This window comes from Rhinatrema bivittatum, chromosome 2, assembly GCF_901001135.1.
Source record: "Rhinatrema bivittatum chromosome 2, aRhiBiv1.1, whole genome shotgun sequence".
Taxonomy (NCBI): domain Eukaryota; kingdom Metazoa; phylum Chordata; class Amphibia; order Gymnophiona; family Rhinatrematidae; genus Rhinatrema; species Rhinatrema bivittatum.
In genome coordinates this window covers 527993683-528013851 of record NC_042616.1, presented here as the reverse complement: position 1 = coordinate 528013851, position 20169 = coordinate 527993683, and the positions used below count along the sequence as shown (strand labels likewise).

Here is a 20169-nt window from a genome sequence, read left to right as displayed (position 1 = left end):
GAAGGCATCTTCCGTTTACCAGCACATGTGAGAGAACAATATAGGAAGCAAACTCGGTTTGTACTCTAGCATAGGTTTGGCTCACATATGTGGTGTTTGTCAGGCTGATATAGCGGTAATACTGAACACTGCTAAGAAATACCTGTTTAGAGTCCTCACCACCAACAGTGGCTGAAATGAGCACTGCAATTAGAATAGACTGCTGCCACCCCTTCCCCTTTCGTCACAGATCTTAACAACATGCATACATCAGAATGATCCCTGACTGTGCATTGATTGTTCTGAGGGACAGTACCTTTTCTACTGTTAGGAACATGTCATGTACTCCCATTATGTTTACACTGCAGGGTCCTCCTTAGCACCCTCCTTGTACATGACCCTAACTGTAAGGTATGTCAATGGCAGGTGCAGACGTTGCTGTATTGAATCTCAGATAGGGGGCATTTAGGAAGTTCTGCATTGGTCCAATGTGCTACCTAAGGGGTGTGATACAGCATGCTAGGTGTGGTGGGTGTAAACCAAGGGCACAATAGGAACATAAAGAAGACATAAAAGGTGGTAGGTTAAACAGGATATTTATTCCTGACAACATTGTGCAGGGTATTGTGATTTATTAGATCAGCAGTTTGACCATACATTAGACGTTCATAGGTAGTCATTATCTGCAAGTACTAGAAGTTCAGCATGTAGGCAGCAGGGGAACACATCAAGGGTGTGGCAACAGCGGTGAAGGACCAGGACGAGACAGCAGCAGCATGGCAGCAGGAAGAGGCCCAGGACGAGACAGCAGCGGCATGGCAGCAGGAAGAGGCCCAGGACGAGATAGCCGCGGCATGGCAATAGCGGTGAAGGCCCAGGACAAGACAGCAGCGGCATGGCAGCAGGAGGAGGCCCAGGACGAGATAGCAGCAGCATGGCAGCAGGAGGAGGCCCAGGACGATACATCCCAAGGGGCAGTTGGCGCCCTGGAGCACAGAAGGCACCCCACAGCACACAGCAGAGTGGCGCAGCGGATGCAGATGGCCCAGCTGACCAGGAGGGTGGGAGGTGGCGCCTCATCTGCTTTGGATCATGCATCTTCTTCCATCGCGACGGCACAGCAACTCTGCGTGGAGCAGGCGATGATGCTGTTACTTCCATCTCGACAGCACAGCAACTCTGCAGGATGGCCATCCCAGTGGTGGTTATGAGATTCTGACCTGGCCAGTTTAGGCTTTCTTGTATTCCCCTCAGGGCCCTTTGCCACGTCGTGCAGGTCCTGTGGGAGGTGGCATCGTCTTGGGGGGATGTCCCCTGCAGCCTCGGGACCCTGAGGGACTGCTTTGGGGTGTAGATGTTGAGGAAGTTGACTGCTGGTCCGGCATCTGCTGCAAGATTTGTAGCATGGTGTTAAGTGTGCCAATCGCTGCAGTCATGCTGGTGGATGTCTGGGTGGATGCTGCCGTGTGGAGCTGGAGGTGGCGGGTTACCTGTGTTAGGGATCTCCTTATGCCACGCAGTTCCATCTGCAATTGCTCTGCCTGTGTGCCAGTCATAGGGTCCTGGGGCGGTAGGACGGGTGGGGCTGGTGTTGCTGGTTCTGGTGCTGGTGGATGTTGATGTGGTATTGGTGCCACAACTGCAGGGCTGTGTGGTGACATTACTGGGGTTAGCTGGGTGAGTGTCATAGGAGGAGCTATCTCCAGACTGAGTGGGCTGCTTGCCTGCGGAGCAGTGGTGGAGCCCTCCCACTCCAGACTGCTGAGGGCAGCTGACAAGTTGAGGGGGCTGCCTTCGGGTGCTGTCATGGGGCCCACCTCTTCCTCCTCTTCATCTGACCACTGCGTCATGGCATCCCTATATAAGGGCCTGGTGAACATTGGTGCTGCCTTGTCCCAGGTGGATCACGACTGGTGCCGGGGCCTTCCCACCTGTCTCCTGGGCTCTCCTGCCTGGGACCAGAGCGCTCTGTGGAAACAGGGGGAAAAAAGGATAGACAGCATCAGTACCACAGCATTTTGTTGCATTCCAGTAGCATGACACAGGGACACATTTTCATTGACCAACATGTCATGCTGCTTATAAAGTTATGTTGTTTCTCTGTACCTAATGGCCTGTGGCCTGGGGGGAGGGTCAAGACTGGTCAGGAGAGCACATGGGGAACTGAAACACAAAACAGTTCTAAGCATTGTGTATGAAGCTTGCACAGGACAGCTAAGGACTTGGTGGGGGGTACAGGCCAACTTACCATCTCCGAGGCAGGATGTGTCAAGGCGTGGATCCAACCCCTCAAACACGTCTGGTCCCAGCCGCTGCATTAGGCCCCTCTCCATGTCACTGAACCTTATTGGGCAAGGGGCCCTTCCTCCAGTCTCGCGCAGGTACTCGCTCCTCTCTGCTATCTTGCCCTTCAGCTGGGCCTTGATGTCCCGATAACGGTGGGATCCAGTGCTCCCCGGTGCACTGGATCCCACTCTGATGCCTTTTCTCCACTGCAGTGCTGGCCCATAGCTGTGCCTTGGCTGCCTTAGAGGTCTTCACTGAGAGGTTGCCAAACAGATGGGCATAATGGCAAAGGACTCCTTCAATGAGCCGATCGTTGTCCTCCAGGCTGAAGCGTATAGCACACTGCCTCACCCTTGCCTGGCTGCCTGATTGGGGTGCCACTTCCGGAGGGGTCTCCTCCCTACCCTCACTCTCCGACCCACCTGATTCCCCACTCCCTTCCTCCCCCCCACCTCACCCTGCACTTCCGGCTCCCTTCCCCTCTGGCCTGGCTGCCTAACCCTACTTCCTCCCACCATTCTTTCCTGCCTCACCCTTTCCCCCACCCCCACCCCCACCTTCCTATCACTTCCCTCCTGCCTATCTCTCCCACTAGCCCTGTCCCTGCTCCTACTCCCATACCCCTCCCCCTAGGTCCCTCCTCCCCCTCCCCCTCCTCCTCCCTCTACTCTCAGCTCCTCTCTTCTGTCCTCTCCTCCCACTCCTGTCACACTCCATCCTCCACCACACTCCTCCTCACGACCACATTTCTCCTTCTCCACCACCACACTCCTCCTCCTCATCATCACCACCACACTCCTCCTCCTCCTCCTCCTCCACACAGATAAGGACAAACAAGTAACAAACCACCTTTCACTCCAACAGATATGACAAATGACACAGGTTAAGGGAAACAGATGAAAACACAGAAGACACGACTCCACACTCAGTAATCAATATATCTAAACCATCAACACCTCCTAAGCCACAAACCTACCTCCACTACAAAACTCCTTCCAAACCCTCAAAGGAGGAGGGGCAGGAAGTGACCTTTTATACATTTGATTCGGTTATTTACACTTTCAAATAGGACTAGGGGGCATTCCCTGAAGTTAGCAAGTAGCACATTTAAGACTAATTGGAGAAAATTCTTTTTCACTCAACGCACGATAAAGCTCTGGAATTTGTTGCCAGAGGATGTGGTTAGTGCAGTTAGTGTAGATGGGTTGAAAAAAGGTTTGGAGAAGTTCTTGGAGAAGTCCATTAACGGCTATTAACTAATTTACTTAGGGAATAGCCACTGCTATTAATTGCATCAGTAGCATGGGATCTTCTTAGTGTTTGGGTAATTGCCAGGTTCTTGTGGCCTGGTTTGGCCACTGTTGGAAACAGGATGCTGGGCTTGATGGACCCTTGGTCTGACCCAGCATGGCAATTTCTTACGTTCTTAATGTTTTATTTCTCATTTTGGGGGGATGCTGATAAAATCTGAGGACAAAACCTCCTTGTAGGTGCATTTTTCAACACCCAGCGCAGAAAAGCGCTGATGCAGTGACTGAATCTCATGTTTTTTGAATGCGCACACATTTATCTCTCCTGGATGCTCGATGCAATACACAAATGAAATGCCGCGCTAAAAGGGACGCACAATGGATAATTTGTACATCCCTAGCACTCTGCATCGGGCACCTAGGAGAAGAGGCTGTATATCCACAACAGCCTGGCCAGAGCTCCCTCCTCACCCTCCCCTTGCAGGATTATTCCTGATTGGTCTTTTTTACTGACAAGTGTCAGTGAAAGGACCAATCCCCTTTCAGGACAGCCTTCTGAAAGGGGATTGGTCCTTTCACTGACATCTGACAGTGAATGGACTAATCGGTAGTAAGTGAAGCAGTGAATAAATTAATATTAAGTACTACGAAGGGGACGTTGTCCCATGCTTTTTGGACTTGCCCAGGGGTACAACGCTTCTGGGGCAAAGTGGCAGATTATCTGGCGATGATATTAGATGTAGCATTCCCAGTTACCCCTTACTGGATGTTATTTGGTTGCATATCGCCCATTAGGATACGGGACCCGGGGTCACGCCTTCTATTACAAAAAGCCTGCTTAGTGGGGAAAAGGGTGATACTCTCAGTCTGGCGATCGACAGAACCTCCGTCATATTGGACCTGGAGGAATTTATTCCATGCAATGATGACTATGGAATCTTTGGCTTCTTATGCATCGGCACGAGGCAGACGTCGCTTTCTGTCGGTGTGGCAGGCCTATCTGCAATCAATCTCCCATAGAGCACGAAGTCTTGTAGTGAATGATTAACCTTGTAGGTAGGCAATTGAATAATGGGATGGTGGTATATATCACTCTGTGTGGATAGGAGGTGGGGGGGTGGGGGTGAGGGGGATTGTTCTGTACAGTTGTGAAGTATTGTATTTTTGGTCTGAGGAGAGATCAGATTCCACTCTCCTCAGTGTTGTACTTTGTATTGGAAACTCAATAAAAATCGTTTAAACATTAAGTACTACGAACGCTCAATTTATGAGTATCTGTTTTATCCCTCAGCAGCTAATTTACCGGCACAATACGCATGCCCAATATACACGGTCCTAATGGCTGGATTTTAAATCTGCTGAGCGCGTAAAAATCGCCACTTACGCGTGTGGCCGGGCCCTGCACGTAAGTGGCAAAATGCGCATAAGTGCCGAGCCCTGACAAATGGGCAGGCCGGGGGGGTGGGGATGGGCAGTCCGGGGGTGGAGCGGAGCGGGCCAGGACAGCGCCATTTAATGCTGGCCTGGAGCCTCGCGCGCGCGCTCAAGTTAATTTAGGTCGGGCCCTGAAGTAACTTGAAGAAAAAAAGGTAAAAAAAAAAGGTGTAAAAAAAAAAAAAGGGATTTAGAGGATGGGGAGGAGAGGGGAAGGGGGAGCCCCATCTCGTCACGTGCGAATTTGCAAAATTTTACCCCTCCTTGCGTGCACCGCCCACACATACGTGCGCGGATTATAAAATCCAACACGTATGTGCGCACGGCCCACGTATTTTATAACATGCATGCGCCGGCGTGCGCATGTTATAAAATCGGTGCGTCCATGTGCACGTGCCGGGTAGCGCGTGCACATGGACGAGTGCAAGCACCTTTTAAAATCTACCCCTACGTGTGTATATTATGAGTGTATATTGTGCGCCCTGAAAATTTTTTTTTTACCTCAAGACTTTTTTTTTTGCATGGTGCTGCTTTCTGTGGTTCTTCCTACTTAGTACTATGATGATACTTAAATAGGAGAACCACAGAAAAGCAGTTTTTTTTGTTTTTAAATCGAGCCCTTGATGCATGGGACTTTACGCCGAGCGCACGGAGATTTTTTGTCTCGTGGGGTATAATAGCCTCATCTACATGGGATTTATATATGATGAGTGCTATTAGCTACATGCGAGTTTGGATGCGCGTCTTGGATGCACTGATCCCCCTTATTGCACCGGGGGTTATGGATGCACGTCCAAAATGTGCGTCCAAGCACTTGTTAACTTGTGCGCTAGACTCAGCACTCCATATTGCATCGGCCTATCTGTCTCTCAGAAAGTACAATAACTTCCCTCCAAGTGGACCGATCAGGCTCAGATTTGGGGCAAAAGCCAGTCAAGGGCCTGGAATTGACCCCATTGAAAATGGCTTTCTCCTGATGAGGATAAAGTTGAAAAGCGCTGGGAAGTTCGTGCGCATGTATGGTTTTCACTTCCTTCCTTGTTTTGGTTTTAGGCATTCACACCATTATCTGTAACACCGTCAAATCTTGACAGCTGCCTCACCGGTATTACGCCATGGATGAGTTGCCTGCGATCCTAATACAAGAAATCGGAGACCCAAGAGGTATTATTGAAGACCACGTGCCAATTCTGAAGAAGCACTTCAGCCTGGTCACCATGAAGGAGCTTGCAGAAAAGAGACAGCACTTTAGCGAAAAGATAAGGGCTGTTTTTGTGTGGGAAGGCAAACCCAATATTGATGGAAATCTCCTTAAGAGCTTGCCTAACCTGAAAGTGATTGCGAGTGCAGGAGCTGGAGTGGATCATTTGCCCCTGGACATGATCTCCGGCTTTGGAGTAAAAGTGACCAACACGCCACTGGTAGTTGGCAAAGCGACTGCAGACCTTGCAATGGCCTTACTGCTGGCATCTGCTAGAAATTTAAAGGAAGGTAATACTTTATTGTTTGCAGTGCATATAAGATGTTATGTGCTAATAAGCATTATTATTATTTGCTATTATTTATAAGGTGCCGTTGGTACACACAGCGTGTGGGTGTGCGTGTGTATGCAGGGAATTACACAATATAAATAAGATAATATAACATCATGTATATTGTTAGAACTGTAGCTATTATACTGTTGGATTCCAGAAAAAAAGAATTGCTAACAAATGTATTGTTCCAGGAATGAAATTGATTATGGGGGCCTATGCACTAAACCTCATGCTAAATCTTTTTGGCATGCACTCATTAAAAATGTTAATGTGGTGCTTCCCGGCTCAGATCTACCACTGCCCAGGGTGGCCAGGGGTGGGAATGTTGCAGAGGTTGTGGGGAATCCCAGTCAATTATGCAACAGTCACTCACGGGGGGGCTGGATTTTGGGTCCATAATTGCAGGGTTCTGAAAGGAGCCTTGAGGCATGGCACCCAGCCCAGAACGGTCACGTCAATGAACGGATCAGGTTTGTTGGGGTTGGGGGTGGGGGGATATAAAATAAGGAAAAAATCCCCAGGTAGTTTCAGATGAAAGCTCATGGTGTCCTAGTTCTGACTGAGCTGGAAGCAGATAGGAAAAGGAAGAAACTGCTGAGTCAAAAAAGCACTTAATGTGCGAGCATGCCGTTTCTTTTGCCTAACCATTATAAGTGCAATGGCCATATCGAGGGTGCACAAAAACATAAACAGGCCGATGCAATATCGATGCTCGGAAAATGGGCACTCATGATTGAGTGCCCGCTCTCCTAACACAAGCCGATCGACCTCTCCGGGGTGCCCGATCCAATATGCAAATAGGCCGCCACGGTAAAAAGGAGGCGCTAGGGGAAATTGTGCATCCCTATTGCCTCCTTGGCAGTGGGTGCCCAGGAGAGGTGGCTGTCAGTGGGTTAGGAAAACAGATGCTCAGTTTTATGAGCGTCCCTTTTCCTAACCTGACTGCTGGCACTTTTTTTTTTTTTTTTACCTAACTCCTTTTTTCAGTTCCTCCACCTTAACATCGCCAGGATATTAAGTCGGAGGAACTACAGAAAAGCAGTATTTTCTGCTTTTCTGTCTATGTTAGGGGCTGCTCAGAAATTAACGCCCGCTCCGGGGCAGACGTTAATTTCTGAGGGTAAAAATGTGCGCGTCGGGCGCAGATTTTTTTTTTGCATGGGGGGGGGGGGAGAATAGCTAATAGCCTCATCAACATGAATTTACATGTGATTAGCTTTGCGGGGGGGGGGGGGGGGGGGGGTTGGACGGGCATTTTGGATGCTCTAATCCCCTTATTGCTTAAGGGGTTGTGGACACACGTCCACAACACATGTCCAACCGCGGGTTAACCAGTGTGCTCGGCTGAGTGCAGTGTATTGCATCGGCCCGAAAAAGTATAGAGCGTATGAACTGCATCACAAAATCCCTAGTGCTACTCAAAGGCCCAGTTAGCATGGGGGATTTCATTGCCCTCCCAACCCACTGAGTACAGATCAAAGGGCTTTGATACCCCAGCCCTCTTTTTCCCCCCTCCAAAGAGACCTTGGTACCCTGACACCCTCCCACTACCCTCCTCACTCACAGCTAGAATTCAGCCATATCTATCTCTCTATTTATGTATTTCAAAGTGTTTTTATTCTGCTTATAGCAATAATCATCCTAGGGGGACTAGATTTGCCCCTGAAAAATAATCCTTGGTACAATTAATATTATTTATTTATTTAACACGTTGTATGTGTTGCACAGGTGGCTCACAGTTAAAACGCACAGAATTATATAAGAACAATACAAATTACAGAAAGAGCTGCTATAATTGTTAGTGAGTTTGTTACAAGGCCAGTATCCATTAAAGAGCCACTGTGGAAGTCTGGGACTGCAAACGCAGGTGCTTTGATTACCACCTAAAAGCATCCTTAAAACAAAAGGTTTTCAATTGCTTTGTAAAAGTAGAGAAGCACGGCTCCTTCTGAACTTGCTCTGAAAGAGAGTTTCACAAGTAGTGGCCCAGCCACGTCCAATGTTTTTTTGCAGCATTCTATTGGCCAAATTGACCACATAAATGGTACGTCTAGGAGACAATGGCCAACTGACCTAAGGTTCCTGGCAGGTTTGTAGATTTTTAAACGTGCTTTGATACATGGTGATGTATCATTACTGAGAGTTGTATGGATTAAAGTAAGGATTTTTATATCTTATCCTCCATTAGACTGGTAGCCAATGAAGAATTACAAAACAGGAGTAATGTGGTCATTGTGGCCAGTGCCAGTTAAAAGCCATGCTGCCAAATTTTGAATCATTTGTTAATGCTTTCAACATAGGGTCAGGAAGGCCAAGGTAGCCAGAATTACAATAATCAAGCTTTGTAAAGACAAGCGTTCGTAACACTCTACGAAAATCATCAGGATTTAAACCTGGCTTCATTGTATTTATTTATTTATTGTATTTCAATATCTCCAATATTTAGGTCCAAGACGGTGAACAATAAAAACATATATAATACACATCAAAATGACACACAAAAGAAAACAACGAAAAATTCAGAGAGTAATCAAGCAGTCCCAAACTCATGTTCATAACCACTCAAACGCAAGTATTTGTTTAAACATCTTAGTGTTAGGGATTGTGGACCCTTGGCTCAAGTGGTGTTGGCACTACCTGTAGGGGATGAGCCCCACAGGTCGCGACCGTCGGGAGGCGAGGCCGGCTGGGAAGCAGAGGCCAGCAGGAGCTTCGCCAGTACCAGCCCATGTTCCCTGGAGGTTGAGCCCTTGGGTGCTGGGGCCGGCTGGTCTTAGGCGGGCCTCTGCGTGGCTGGTCCCGGGGGACCGGACAGAAGAGGCAGGTGGAACAACGGAGGTCCGGTCCAAGGTCAAGCGGCAAGAAGAGGTGGTCAAGTCTGGTCTGTGGTCAAGGGCAGGCGGCAAGAGAGATGGTCGAATCGGACTGAGGTCAGGGTGGCCCAGAGGAAGGAGGACAGTCTGGGCCGAGGCCCGGGAGGCCATGAGGGCCGAATCCGGAGCCACGGTGATGATGGCTTAGTCCGGCAGACAAGAGACGAGTGCTGCAGCTGGGATGCTGGAGTCAAGTTCAGTGCAGAAGGAGTGTCGAAGCAGGACCCTGGGGGTGACTGCACTGAAGCAGGGCCCCGTGGAGTGGAGGCACTGGAGCAGAGCCCCGAGGAGCAGGAGTGCTGAGGCATGATTCCGTGGAACAGGAACAGCGAGCCAAGAACGCTGAAGAAGGAACCACCGAAGTAGGAATAGGAAACTCGTTGCCAAGTCGGTTAGTAGGGGAGAGAGGCCGTCCTTAAATAGCCCGGGGGTCTGATGTCATCATCTGGGAACTGCTCCGCAGTTCCCGCCGTGGCCCTTTAAAAGGAGGCCTGGCGGCGCACGCACGCACCTAGGGAGGGCCCAAGTCGGAGCACAGGTCGGCAGCATCCCGGCCGCCACGTGGAGTCCCGGGATTGTGGAGTAGCGCGGCAGCAGCAACTAGCTGCGGCCGTGAGAGTACTGGTTGCTGGGAGAAGAGCGAGGCATGGGGGTGAGTTGTGCCGGCTGCGGGTTGCCGCAGCCGGTGGGTGTAACACTTAGTACAATTCATCAGCTGCAGGTCTTGAGGAATAGAGTTCCAGAGAGATGGAGTGGCAACAGAAAAAGCCCACTCCCTTGTTTCTGCAAATCGAACTTGGTGAACCAAAGGAATGTCCAGAAATCCTTTCTGTGAAGAGCTGAGAGTTTGAAAAGGATTATAGAGAAGGAGAAGAGCATTAAGCTATGGGAAAGAATCAAGTGAGAGCAATTTATAAACTCACATTAAGATCTTGTAAGTGACTCTTGAGGAGACCAGCAACCAGTGGAGATCTTTCAGAATTGGGGTTATATGATCCCTTTTTTGATGCACAGTAGCAAGCCTAGTGGTTGAGTTTAGCAACATCTGTAGGGCTCTGAGAACTGAAGCAGGAAGTCCAATGTCAGGGCATTACAGTAATCCAGCAATTGTAGAATTAGCCTCTGCACAACAGTATGAAAAGCAGCTAAAAAGAGTAAAGGTTTTCAGTTATGCACAATATGCAACTTTTAAAAACCAGCCCTCACAACAGATTTAATTTAATTGTTAAAGGAGAGAACAGCGTCAATCAATATCTCTAAACTCTTTGCACAAATTACAGTTCGAACTGTGGAATTGTCAATTAGGATAGCTTAAGGACAATCAAGAGGATTACCTGCTGCAACACTAAAATTTCTGTTTAGATGTAACATTGTGTTGAGTTTGTAGACCATAAGACTGAGGCGTAGTTGACGCAACCTGCAGGGAGGAGCCCTGCAGATCCCCACCGTCAGCAGGAAGACCTGGACAAGGCAGAGGTCCAACTGGAGCTTCACCTTTACCCGCCCATGTTCCCCTTGGGTTGAGCCTTTGGATGCCACGGCCAGCAGGTCTTAGGTGGGGGCCTCTGCTGAAGGTGGAGGATCCGTCGAGTTAGCTGGGTCAGAATAGGAGTAGGTGAGGCATATCTGGTGACAAGGAAAGGTCAGTGTCAGGCGGTGATCAGCAGAGTCCAGAGGTGGGCAGTGATCAGTGGCAGGTGGGGATCAGGAGTATTTAGAAGTTAGGCTGAGGTCAATACCAGGTATCTGTCTGAAGGGAATTGCAGGACGGATAGGCAGGGCAGGAAGGCAAGGAACAGAACAGGCAGACAGGCAGGCAGGCAAGGAAGAAGAACTGAAGACAAGGAACACTGGAGCAACACGCACTACTGAAGAGTAGGGATACCTGTTGCCGATATGTTGGTTGAGGGTCCGCAGGGGCCTTTTATGAGCCTGAGGGGATGATGTCATCAAGAGGTGCTTCCAGCTCTTTCCCACCACAGGCCATTTAAAACCAACAATGTTGGGCACATGCACACCTAGGAGGAGCAGAGCCAGGCAGTGTTGGCGGCATCCTGCCACAGGAGCTATCGACTGTGAAGGTGTGCAGCAGCATGCCGCAAAGATGCCGGGAAACCAGGCCACATCCTGGACCGATGAGAGAGGCCCTGCTGGGAGGTAGCTGGGTGTTAATTTAAAGAAGGAACCTCTGACAATAGATTTTGAGTTCTAAAAGAAAGATCAGATTTGAATATGATTCCCAGACTTCTAACCTGCTTTGCAATGGGGATCATAAAGTTATTAAATTGGAAATTGACAGGGGAATCTAATATGGAAATCTGCTCAAGATATTGATTTCTTTCTTGACAGTATTCAAGGAAAGTTAATTGCTTTTTAACCAACATTTAATGGCATTAAGATAGGATGACTAATGGACTTGATATTGTTGATGTGATAGGAAAGAAAAAATGAATGACATAACCATATCCTATAGTGCAGGACTAAGTCTGCTAGGAGCTTACAAATGGGACTGCAAATGTTAAAAAGGGTAGCTGAAAGTGATGATTCCTGGGATAGGCCTATTACCAAGAAATACCAGATTGAGATCTGAGAACCACATTGAACTTTCTGGGATCAACCGGACAGATAAGATGAAAACCAATTCCAGATGGGATGCCTAGTTGAGATAGTCGCAATAACAAAATGCTGTGATTCAAAGTGTCCAAAACTGCAGACATGTCAAGAAGTTCTAACAAATAATTAGTTCCAATATCAGAACTTTACCGGATGATATCAAGACTAGAAAGAAGTAGAACTCAGTGCTATGTTTAGGTCAAAAACTGAACTGGTGATTAGCTAGGATACCATGGTCATCTAGAAACTCCTGGAGCTGCTTTTGTAAAATAGATTCAGTAAATTTTGCTATGAATGACAAAGAATATATTGGATGGAAGAGTTTCTAGATGACCATGCTATCCTAGATAAACACCAATTTGGTTTTTGACCTAAAATAGCTCTGAGTTTTACGTCTTTTTAGTCTCGATATCATGGTTACATGCACTACTGTGGTGCCAACCAGAAAGCTCTTCAAAAAGGCAAAATAAACACTTGGCATGAATATGGTAATGCATGTTGGGTGTTGGCTTTGCCTCCAGAAAACCATAAGTAAACTGAATTACAATTACAGTAGTTTACCTCCCATACTAAGGACACTAACTGCCATCACTGAAATAGTAAAATCCTTAACTATGAAAAGGCAACACTGCAGATACTACAGCAAGGCCTAGAAACTATTACACGTCCTATTAGGAAAACGAAAAAAGCCAGCCTGCTATAGATCCTAAAATAGAAACTTCACATTAGCAGGATACCACATACTGACCCTCACCAATACAGAATAAACAGACCATACAGTATAAACAGAAACATGTAGACAAAAACTGAACTGAAAACCACAGCAAGCCTCACTATATGCAGTACAACAATGGAAAAACAGAAATGCCATTCCTCAAAACAATAACATAGAAAATATGAAACAATCATAATAGTAAAACCATATTAATAAAAAGAAAAAATATTTCAAAACAGCTGATGAATAGCGTAACAACCAATAATTAAAATCTCATATAAAAATTATAAAATGTTTCCCAAAAATTAATAAAATATTTCCAAATAGCAGACATATGAAATAGTACTCAATAATTAAACCTAGTAAGAATAAAAAAAAAAAGCCATACCTGGGAACTTTTGATTTCCAGTCATTCTGGGATTTCTGTGGATTAGTGGGAGAGGGGGGATGTGGTAGCAGGAAGGGAGAATTTTCTTTTCCCTCTTTCTCTCACACGCGTTTATTCACACTCATGTACACACAAACAGGTTCTCACTCTCCACGCATGCTCACACACACAGATGCTCTTGCTTGCTCATACACATACACAAATGCTTTCACACACACGCTCTTCAAATACATACCCACTCCCTCTACCTCACTCACACGCTGTCAGGCTGTCGGCAGATGAGCTTAGCCCCTGCTGTTTAGCCTAGTCTCTTTTTCAGCCACCGATTGGGCCTTTCCTACTTTGCTGCTGGGCAGGTCCTTCATTGTTTATCTGCCACTGGATAGTTGAGCTCCACTGGAGGCCTGCAGGTCATTGGTTGTTTTTCGTCCGCCAGCAGGTTGGGCTCTGCTGGCTGCACATGAGGCCTTTGCTTGTGCTTCGACTGCTGCTGGGCCTTTTCTTTACCACAGGTCAGGTTGGGCTCTGCTGGCAGCTCGCCAGGCCTTTGCTTATTCTTCGGCCGCCGGCAGGTTGAGTTCTGCCGGTGGCCACTGAGCCTCATCTTTTCTTTGCTGCTGGGCAGATTGGGATCCACCGGCAGCCACCGTTCCCTCCAAGATTTGGGTTGCTGTGTGCAAAAATTTTTGCTCGTGAGCCAAACATTTTGGTTTCATTACCTTGTGAGCACTACTTTCTTTGATGCCAAAAGTCTATCAGTTTTATGCTCACAGCAACCCAATCCTTAGAGGGAACATTGGAGCAGCATGTACACAAACTTTCTTATATACACATACTTGCATATTTATTTTATTTATTTATTTATAACTTTTATATACCGAAGTTCAAACAACAGAGTTACTTATCACTACGGTTTACATTCCAACCACAAACAGACAATAACAAAACTTGTCTTACATTGAAACAAGGAGGAAAATAAACTTGGATAAAACTTAACCAAGGGGAAAAACCATGTGTAAAACTAGTATGAACTGGAGTTGTGGGGTAACAAGCCGACTGGGATGGGGAAGTTTTACTCTCATACTCTCATTCTCACAAATACACACTCACTCTCATGCCTCTCATTCACTCCCCAAACTCTCATGCACATGCACACTTACTCAGTAGTACTCCACTTCCACACACACAGTCGTCTCAGTAACGGCAAATCCTTCACTGCCAAACACTGAGAAGTAACACAAACCCCTGCAAAAAAAAAAAAAAAGACACCCAGAACCTTGTCATACCATACCATACAAGCACTATCTCAGGACTCAGCCTTATCTATAACATGGCAGCAATGCAAATATTATACCATGCCCTAAAACACTAATACACCACCTACTGCTACAAAGCCCTACAAAAAACTACATGCCAGTAGACATACTGCACCTCAGTCACACATGAAGAACACAGTCAGATCCTTACCCAATACAGAATTAAGGGACTACAAATTAGAAACAGAAACAGGCAAACAAAAATAAAATGGAAAGCTCGAGAAACCAGACTCTGAAGAGTGGAATACTGAAGAAAGAACAAAATACAAATATGTAATGCACATTCCCAAAGATAAGTTATGCCAATCACGAAAAATTCAAAATAATTTTTTTTTTACCTTTGTTGTCTGATCTTATTTCTCTAATCAGTTGGTCCCAGGCTCCCCCCCCCCCCCCCCCCCCCCCCCCCGTTCTCTTTCTCGGTCTTTTCCCAATTCCTTTTACAGGTTTTCTTTTCCTCTGTTTCTTCTCTCCCTACCTGTCTTCTTCCCTTCCTCCCTCAAACACACACTCAGGCATTCATTCTCACACACTGTCTCTCTCTCAAATACTCTCTCACACACATACAGGCTCCCACTCTCACATGCTGTGGCTTACACACAGCTCTCACATTTACATGATCTCTCATACATACTTTCTCACACATGGGCTCACTCTCACATGCTGTCTCACACAAACACACATGCTGATTCTCTCACACATACAAGCACATGCACACACACACTCCTATTCATTCTCACACTGTTCCCCCTACTCCCAGGCAGACTTCTATTCATTTTCACACACACACACACAGACCCCTGCAGGCATTCATTCGTTCTCACACACACACACACACACACATACACACACAAGATCCCCAGGCAGGCACTCATGCATTCTCACACACAGATAGATTAAAAGACCTCCAGGCAGGAACACATTTTTACGCAGACTCCCAGGCAAGCACCCATTCATCTCTCTCTCACACACACAGTCCACCAGGAAGGCACCCATTCATCTCTCACACTCACAGACAGATTGACAGACACCCAGGCAAGCACACATTCTCACAGACATACAGACCCCCAGGCAGGCACCCGTTCATTCACACACACACACACACACACACACACTCACAGCCTGTTCTGCTACCTTCTCTGTGCAGGCCCCGCGATATTAAAAATTTGCGAGTCTAGCACTTCCTTCATGCTGATCTCGTGCATCACGAGAACAGCATAGAGAAAGTGCTACCCTATGCATGCACTGTGCGGGGCACCCGGAGCTTGGGTGTCTCGACTGTACTTCGGGCCGTGGTGGGATGAGTTCTTACTGCACGGAGGTAGAAAAGCTGTGTGCGGCCTCCAGAAAAGTTATGCATGGCCGTGCACGCGCGCAGCTTAGAGGGAATATTGCCGGAAGCCCACGGGTCCTTTGTTGTTTTGGCAGCAGGGTGAGGCGGCCGTTAGAGGAGTTTGGGGGGACGGGGGGACGGGGGCAGTTTTTGCCGCTCCCAAATTTTGCTGCCTGAAGCGGCCTCCTCCCCCTGCCTCATTATAGAACCGCCCCTGACAATGATGGTTTGTGCATTACAAAAAGCTACCCAGGAAAAGGGTCTAGGAGTCACTATGTGGACAGTACATTGAAATCCTCGGCTGAGTTTCATGGTAGAAAACTCGGAATAAGAACTCAGCAATTGTCTATATTAATTAATTTCTAATTTCTTAGAAATTAGAAATTAATTAATATAGACAATTGCTTTCATTCCAGCAGTCTTTGCCTCCAAGTTTATTTTCCCTGTTAAATGTAACTTTGTTCTTCCTGTTCAAACTATGGTTTTTTGTTCCAGTTCCCCAGTTCGATGTAAACCGATCTGATATGGTCCCTCAACCATGAAGGTCGGTATAGAAAAGTTTTAAATAAATAAAGAGAATGCTAGGAATAATTAAAAAGTGAATGGAGAATAAACTCAGATCATCATAATGCCTCTGTGTAGATCACTGATGTGGCGGCATCTTAAGTGTGCACTTTTGGTCATTCTGGTATAGTGGTGTTAGAAAAAGTATAGAGAAGTGCGACAAAAATAGTTAAGGGTTGGAACAGCTCCCTTACGGAGAGGCTAAACAGGTTAAGATTCTTCAGCTTGGAGAATATTCTTTCCAATTTGTTTTAAATCCGCCACCTGTTATTTCAGTGAGTATTCCCTAGTCCTAGTGTTATTTGAAAGGGTAAATAGCTGTTCCTTATTTACCTGTTCTACTCCACTCACAATTTTGTAGACCTCAATCATATCCTGCCTCAGTTGTCCCTTTTTTCACTTAAAGCACAATCAAGTTATGGTATTCACTGCCTGAGGATGGGATCAAGACAGCTCACATAACTGAATTTAAAAAGAATCTGGACAAGTTGATGGAAGAAAAGTCCATAATTATTAACCAGGTGACTCAGGAAGACCCACCACTTGTCACAGGGAGGTAGCAGCAAAAAACTGAATCTACTTGTAGGGACCTGCCACTGTTGTGAGATAAGATACTGGGCTTGATGGACCTTGGGTCTGAGTCAGCATGGTGGTACATAGGCTCCTATTGTAATGCGTGTTAGGTATGGGTCTGGACCTCAGAAAATCTTGGGTAAACTGAATTACAAAACAGTAAACCTCCACACCAAAACAGCACTAACTGCCAGCATGCAAAGAGTTAATCCCTACCTATAAAAAGACAACACCGTAAATATTACACCAGACTCTAAAACACCAATAGACCTCCTATTGGGAAAAGAAAACAAGTCAAGCTATTAAAGATCCCTAAACAGAAAGTACATGCTAGAAGAATACTTTACCTCTGTTACATGTGCAGAGCACAAACAGACCCTCAAACACAGAATAAAAAGACTATAAGGTAGAAACAAAAACTGAACTGGAAACCACAATAAGCCAGTGCAACAATGAAAAAATAAATACCATTTGTCCTCATAAAATATCAAACAATAAAATAAAAAAATATAAATCGTCAATCATAATAGAAAAACCATACTAAAAAAAGAATGTCAAAACAGCTGACAAACAGAACATCCAATAATAGTGAACCAGTAAAATTTTTTAAAACAGCAGACATTTAATAACATGTAATAATTTAAATTAATAAGGATTAAAAATCCCACACTCTTTATACCTGGGAACATTTGATTCCTATTACCCTAAGATTGTTGTGGATCAGGCAGGCATAGGGGTGCACACACACTCTCTAACATACATGCTCATTCTCATATTCTGTCATATGCTCCCTCACAAACACATTCACTCACGCTCCCTGACTCACAAACACGCTCTCATGCTCTCACATATACTCACTCACATGCACTCTTGCATATGCTCACTGACACATGCACTCATACATGCTCAAAATTCATATTAGCTTAAACAGGTACTCAGTGACTCACTCTCACTCTGCCTCTTAAGTTAAAAATAAATATTTTACTTACTTTTACATTGGTAGTCAGGGGGTATTTAAATAGGGTCCCAAAAGATTAGGGTCTGGATAGGCGCTCTGTTGCTGCTCCGATAGGTAGTGATGATCCCTAAGGATTTTTTGTTTGTTTTTTAGCTGACACACCGAGAGCAGCAGGAAGTGCTCAGCCCGTGGAGAGGTAGCCCCCAGGAGATTTGTGCGTTCGTGTCGCCGGCAGAGGAGACTCTGCTGGCGACAAGGGAGGCAGTGAGAGTACTTCCTGCTGCCACTCTGGTGGTAGGGGCAGAAAGGAGAATAGAGAGAGCAGGCCCATGGAGCCGCCTTACCGCTGCCGTTGAGGAGCTAAAAATAAAATACATAAAACTGCTACGGGGCCTGGTGGCGGCCTCCAGTTAACCAGCTCCCGTCTTCGGCCCCGCTCCTGTGGCGGCCTGCAGCAACTGTCTTTGGTCCCCCCCAGTCCACAGCAGAGCATGGCTGCGACGCATGAAAGACAGAGGAAACGGCTAGTGTCCTGCCGCCGTGGTGCTGCGTGGGGGAGGAGTGCGGGGAGCAGGTTCCAGGCCTATGCTGCCTATCTGCTGAAAATGTAAAGGCAGCCGTGAACAGAGAGAAGAGCCACCGCACGGTGGTACTGGGCACAGCAACTCCGCAGGCATGGGACCACTGTGAGCAACAGCAACCACGTGCTTGGGCTGACCGGCCCACCGGGGCAAGCCCGAAGGCCCGATAGCCCAATCCACCCCTGAATGGACAGATTGATATTTGCTTGATGGAGGATAGCAGGTGACTCTCTCTTAGTGAAGTGTTAACAAGTGCAGCCAAAGGTCACTTTTATCTTCTGGTAGAATCTTGATTACCACTGCAGAACAAACATTAGGAGGGTAGGGTGATATATTCATGGGAAATCTCTGCCTCTGCGATCCCATTTTTTGCTCTGAAACTACAGGGGAAAGGTTTGTAGTATCAGAACCAACTGGCAAACTGGTGCCTAAATCAGCAGGACTTTTTCTTTTTTTTTTTTTTTTTTTTAAATAAGCAAACACATCTCGGTATGGTTGGTTTCCAAGTTTTATGTGGCTGTTTGTAATACTGTTGGGGTGATAGGTTACACATGAAACAACAAGAAAAATTCTCAGGTATTGTTCCCAGCAGCTTGTATCCTCCTGATGATTTAGTCTTTCTTTGTCTGCTTAATTGATGATTTCCTATATCTAGCATAGTTATAGAGGATGAAGTCCTTTGTGGCTTGAGTTTTATACTAACACTGTTCAAAGTGGCACACTAGGGATTTCATGTCTTTAGAAAGAACCATGGTGCTTTCTTGCTTCTGTGAGCAGAAATTGTTTTAATTTGGGCCAATTCATCAACTACTTGTCATAAATCGTTCCAGTAGGTTGCTGCTTCAGAAACATTAGCTGGAAGAGCACTTAGACAGGGCAGCCACCTAGCGCTTAGGAGGTCGGTAACCGGCCGGTAGCCGCCTCCTGGAGGATTGGGAGTTTGACCTTAACGGTTATTAAAAAGTGGTCATTCCAGGTGACCTCAGTGCAACTGTGTATAAGTGGGTTTTCTGGAAGAAAACTTTTGTTCATAAAATCCGATCTAAAGTATGGCCATGAGTGGGCATTTGGGCCAGTTGTTCCCAATCGAGAGCAGACACAGCAGTTAAAAAGCCTTCACATGGTATCGGGAGAGGTCATTCATCTACATGGCAAGTTAGCACAATAAGAGTGGTTAATTTTAAGCTGCTAAAATCGAGCCAGCTAGGTCCGACACTCAACGGCTTACTGAAAATTGACCAATACTTCAAAGAATACCCCCAACCTCCACAGCAACCCCCCCCCACACACTCTACCCAACAACTCCTGCCCTTGAATAAAAGGCCCCCTCCCCCCCAACTCTGCGCTCCTCTACCCACCTTGGCATCCTGATCTCAATAAAATTTCTCTCTACTGTCCCAGCTAGCACCCTGATGACAAAATCAAGCTCCCCTTCCCTTTGCAGCCCTGATAGCCCATGATAGCTGCCTCTCCTCCTGCCTGGCAGCCTGATATCAGTAACAATCAAGCCCTCGCCCCAGCAGCCTGTGATGTTCTGTTCATCCCCCCTATTTGAGCAGAAGGAGGCGGGCGTGCCTTTACCCGACACAGAGAGGTGGCACTGTACATTATACAGGATACTGCCACTTACCGGTGTTGTTATAAGCTCGTTGAATAGGCATGGGCCCTTAAATATAGAAATCAACAACATTGGATTTCTTTTTAATTTGTGGGAGTTTACTTTACATGGCAATGCTAGATGCTTAAGCAAGGATGACCATTAAGTCTGTGC

At 46.6% G+C, this 20169-nt stretch overlaps 1 protein-coding gene across 4 annotated transcripts in view; it reads left to right on the top strand.

Annotated features, from left to right (window-relative positions):
• LOC115085149 (glyoxylate/hydroxypyruvate reductase B-like) overlaps positions 1-20169 on the top strand; it is a 144903-nt gene that overhangs the window by 67085 nt on the left and 57649 nt on the right. For all 4 annotated transcript variants that reach the window (XM_029590804.1, XM_029590805.1, XM_029590802.1 and 1 more), the window contains one exon: positions 6003-6440. In XM_029590804.1, coding sequence (XP_029446664.1) covers positions 6065-6440 — 376 coding nt within the window. In that variant the 5' untranslated portion in view covers positions 6003-6064. The remainder of the gene's footprint in view (positions 1-6002; positions 6441-20169) is intronic.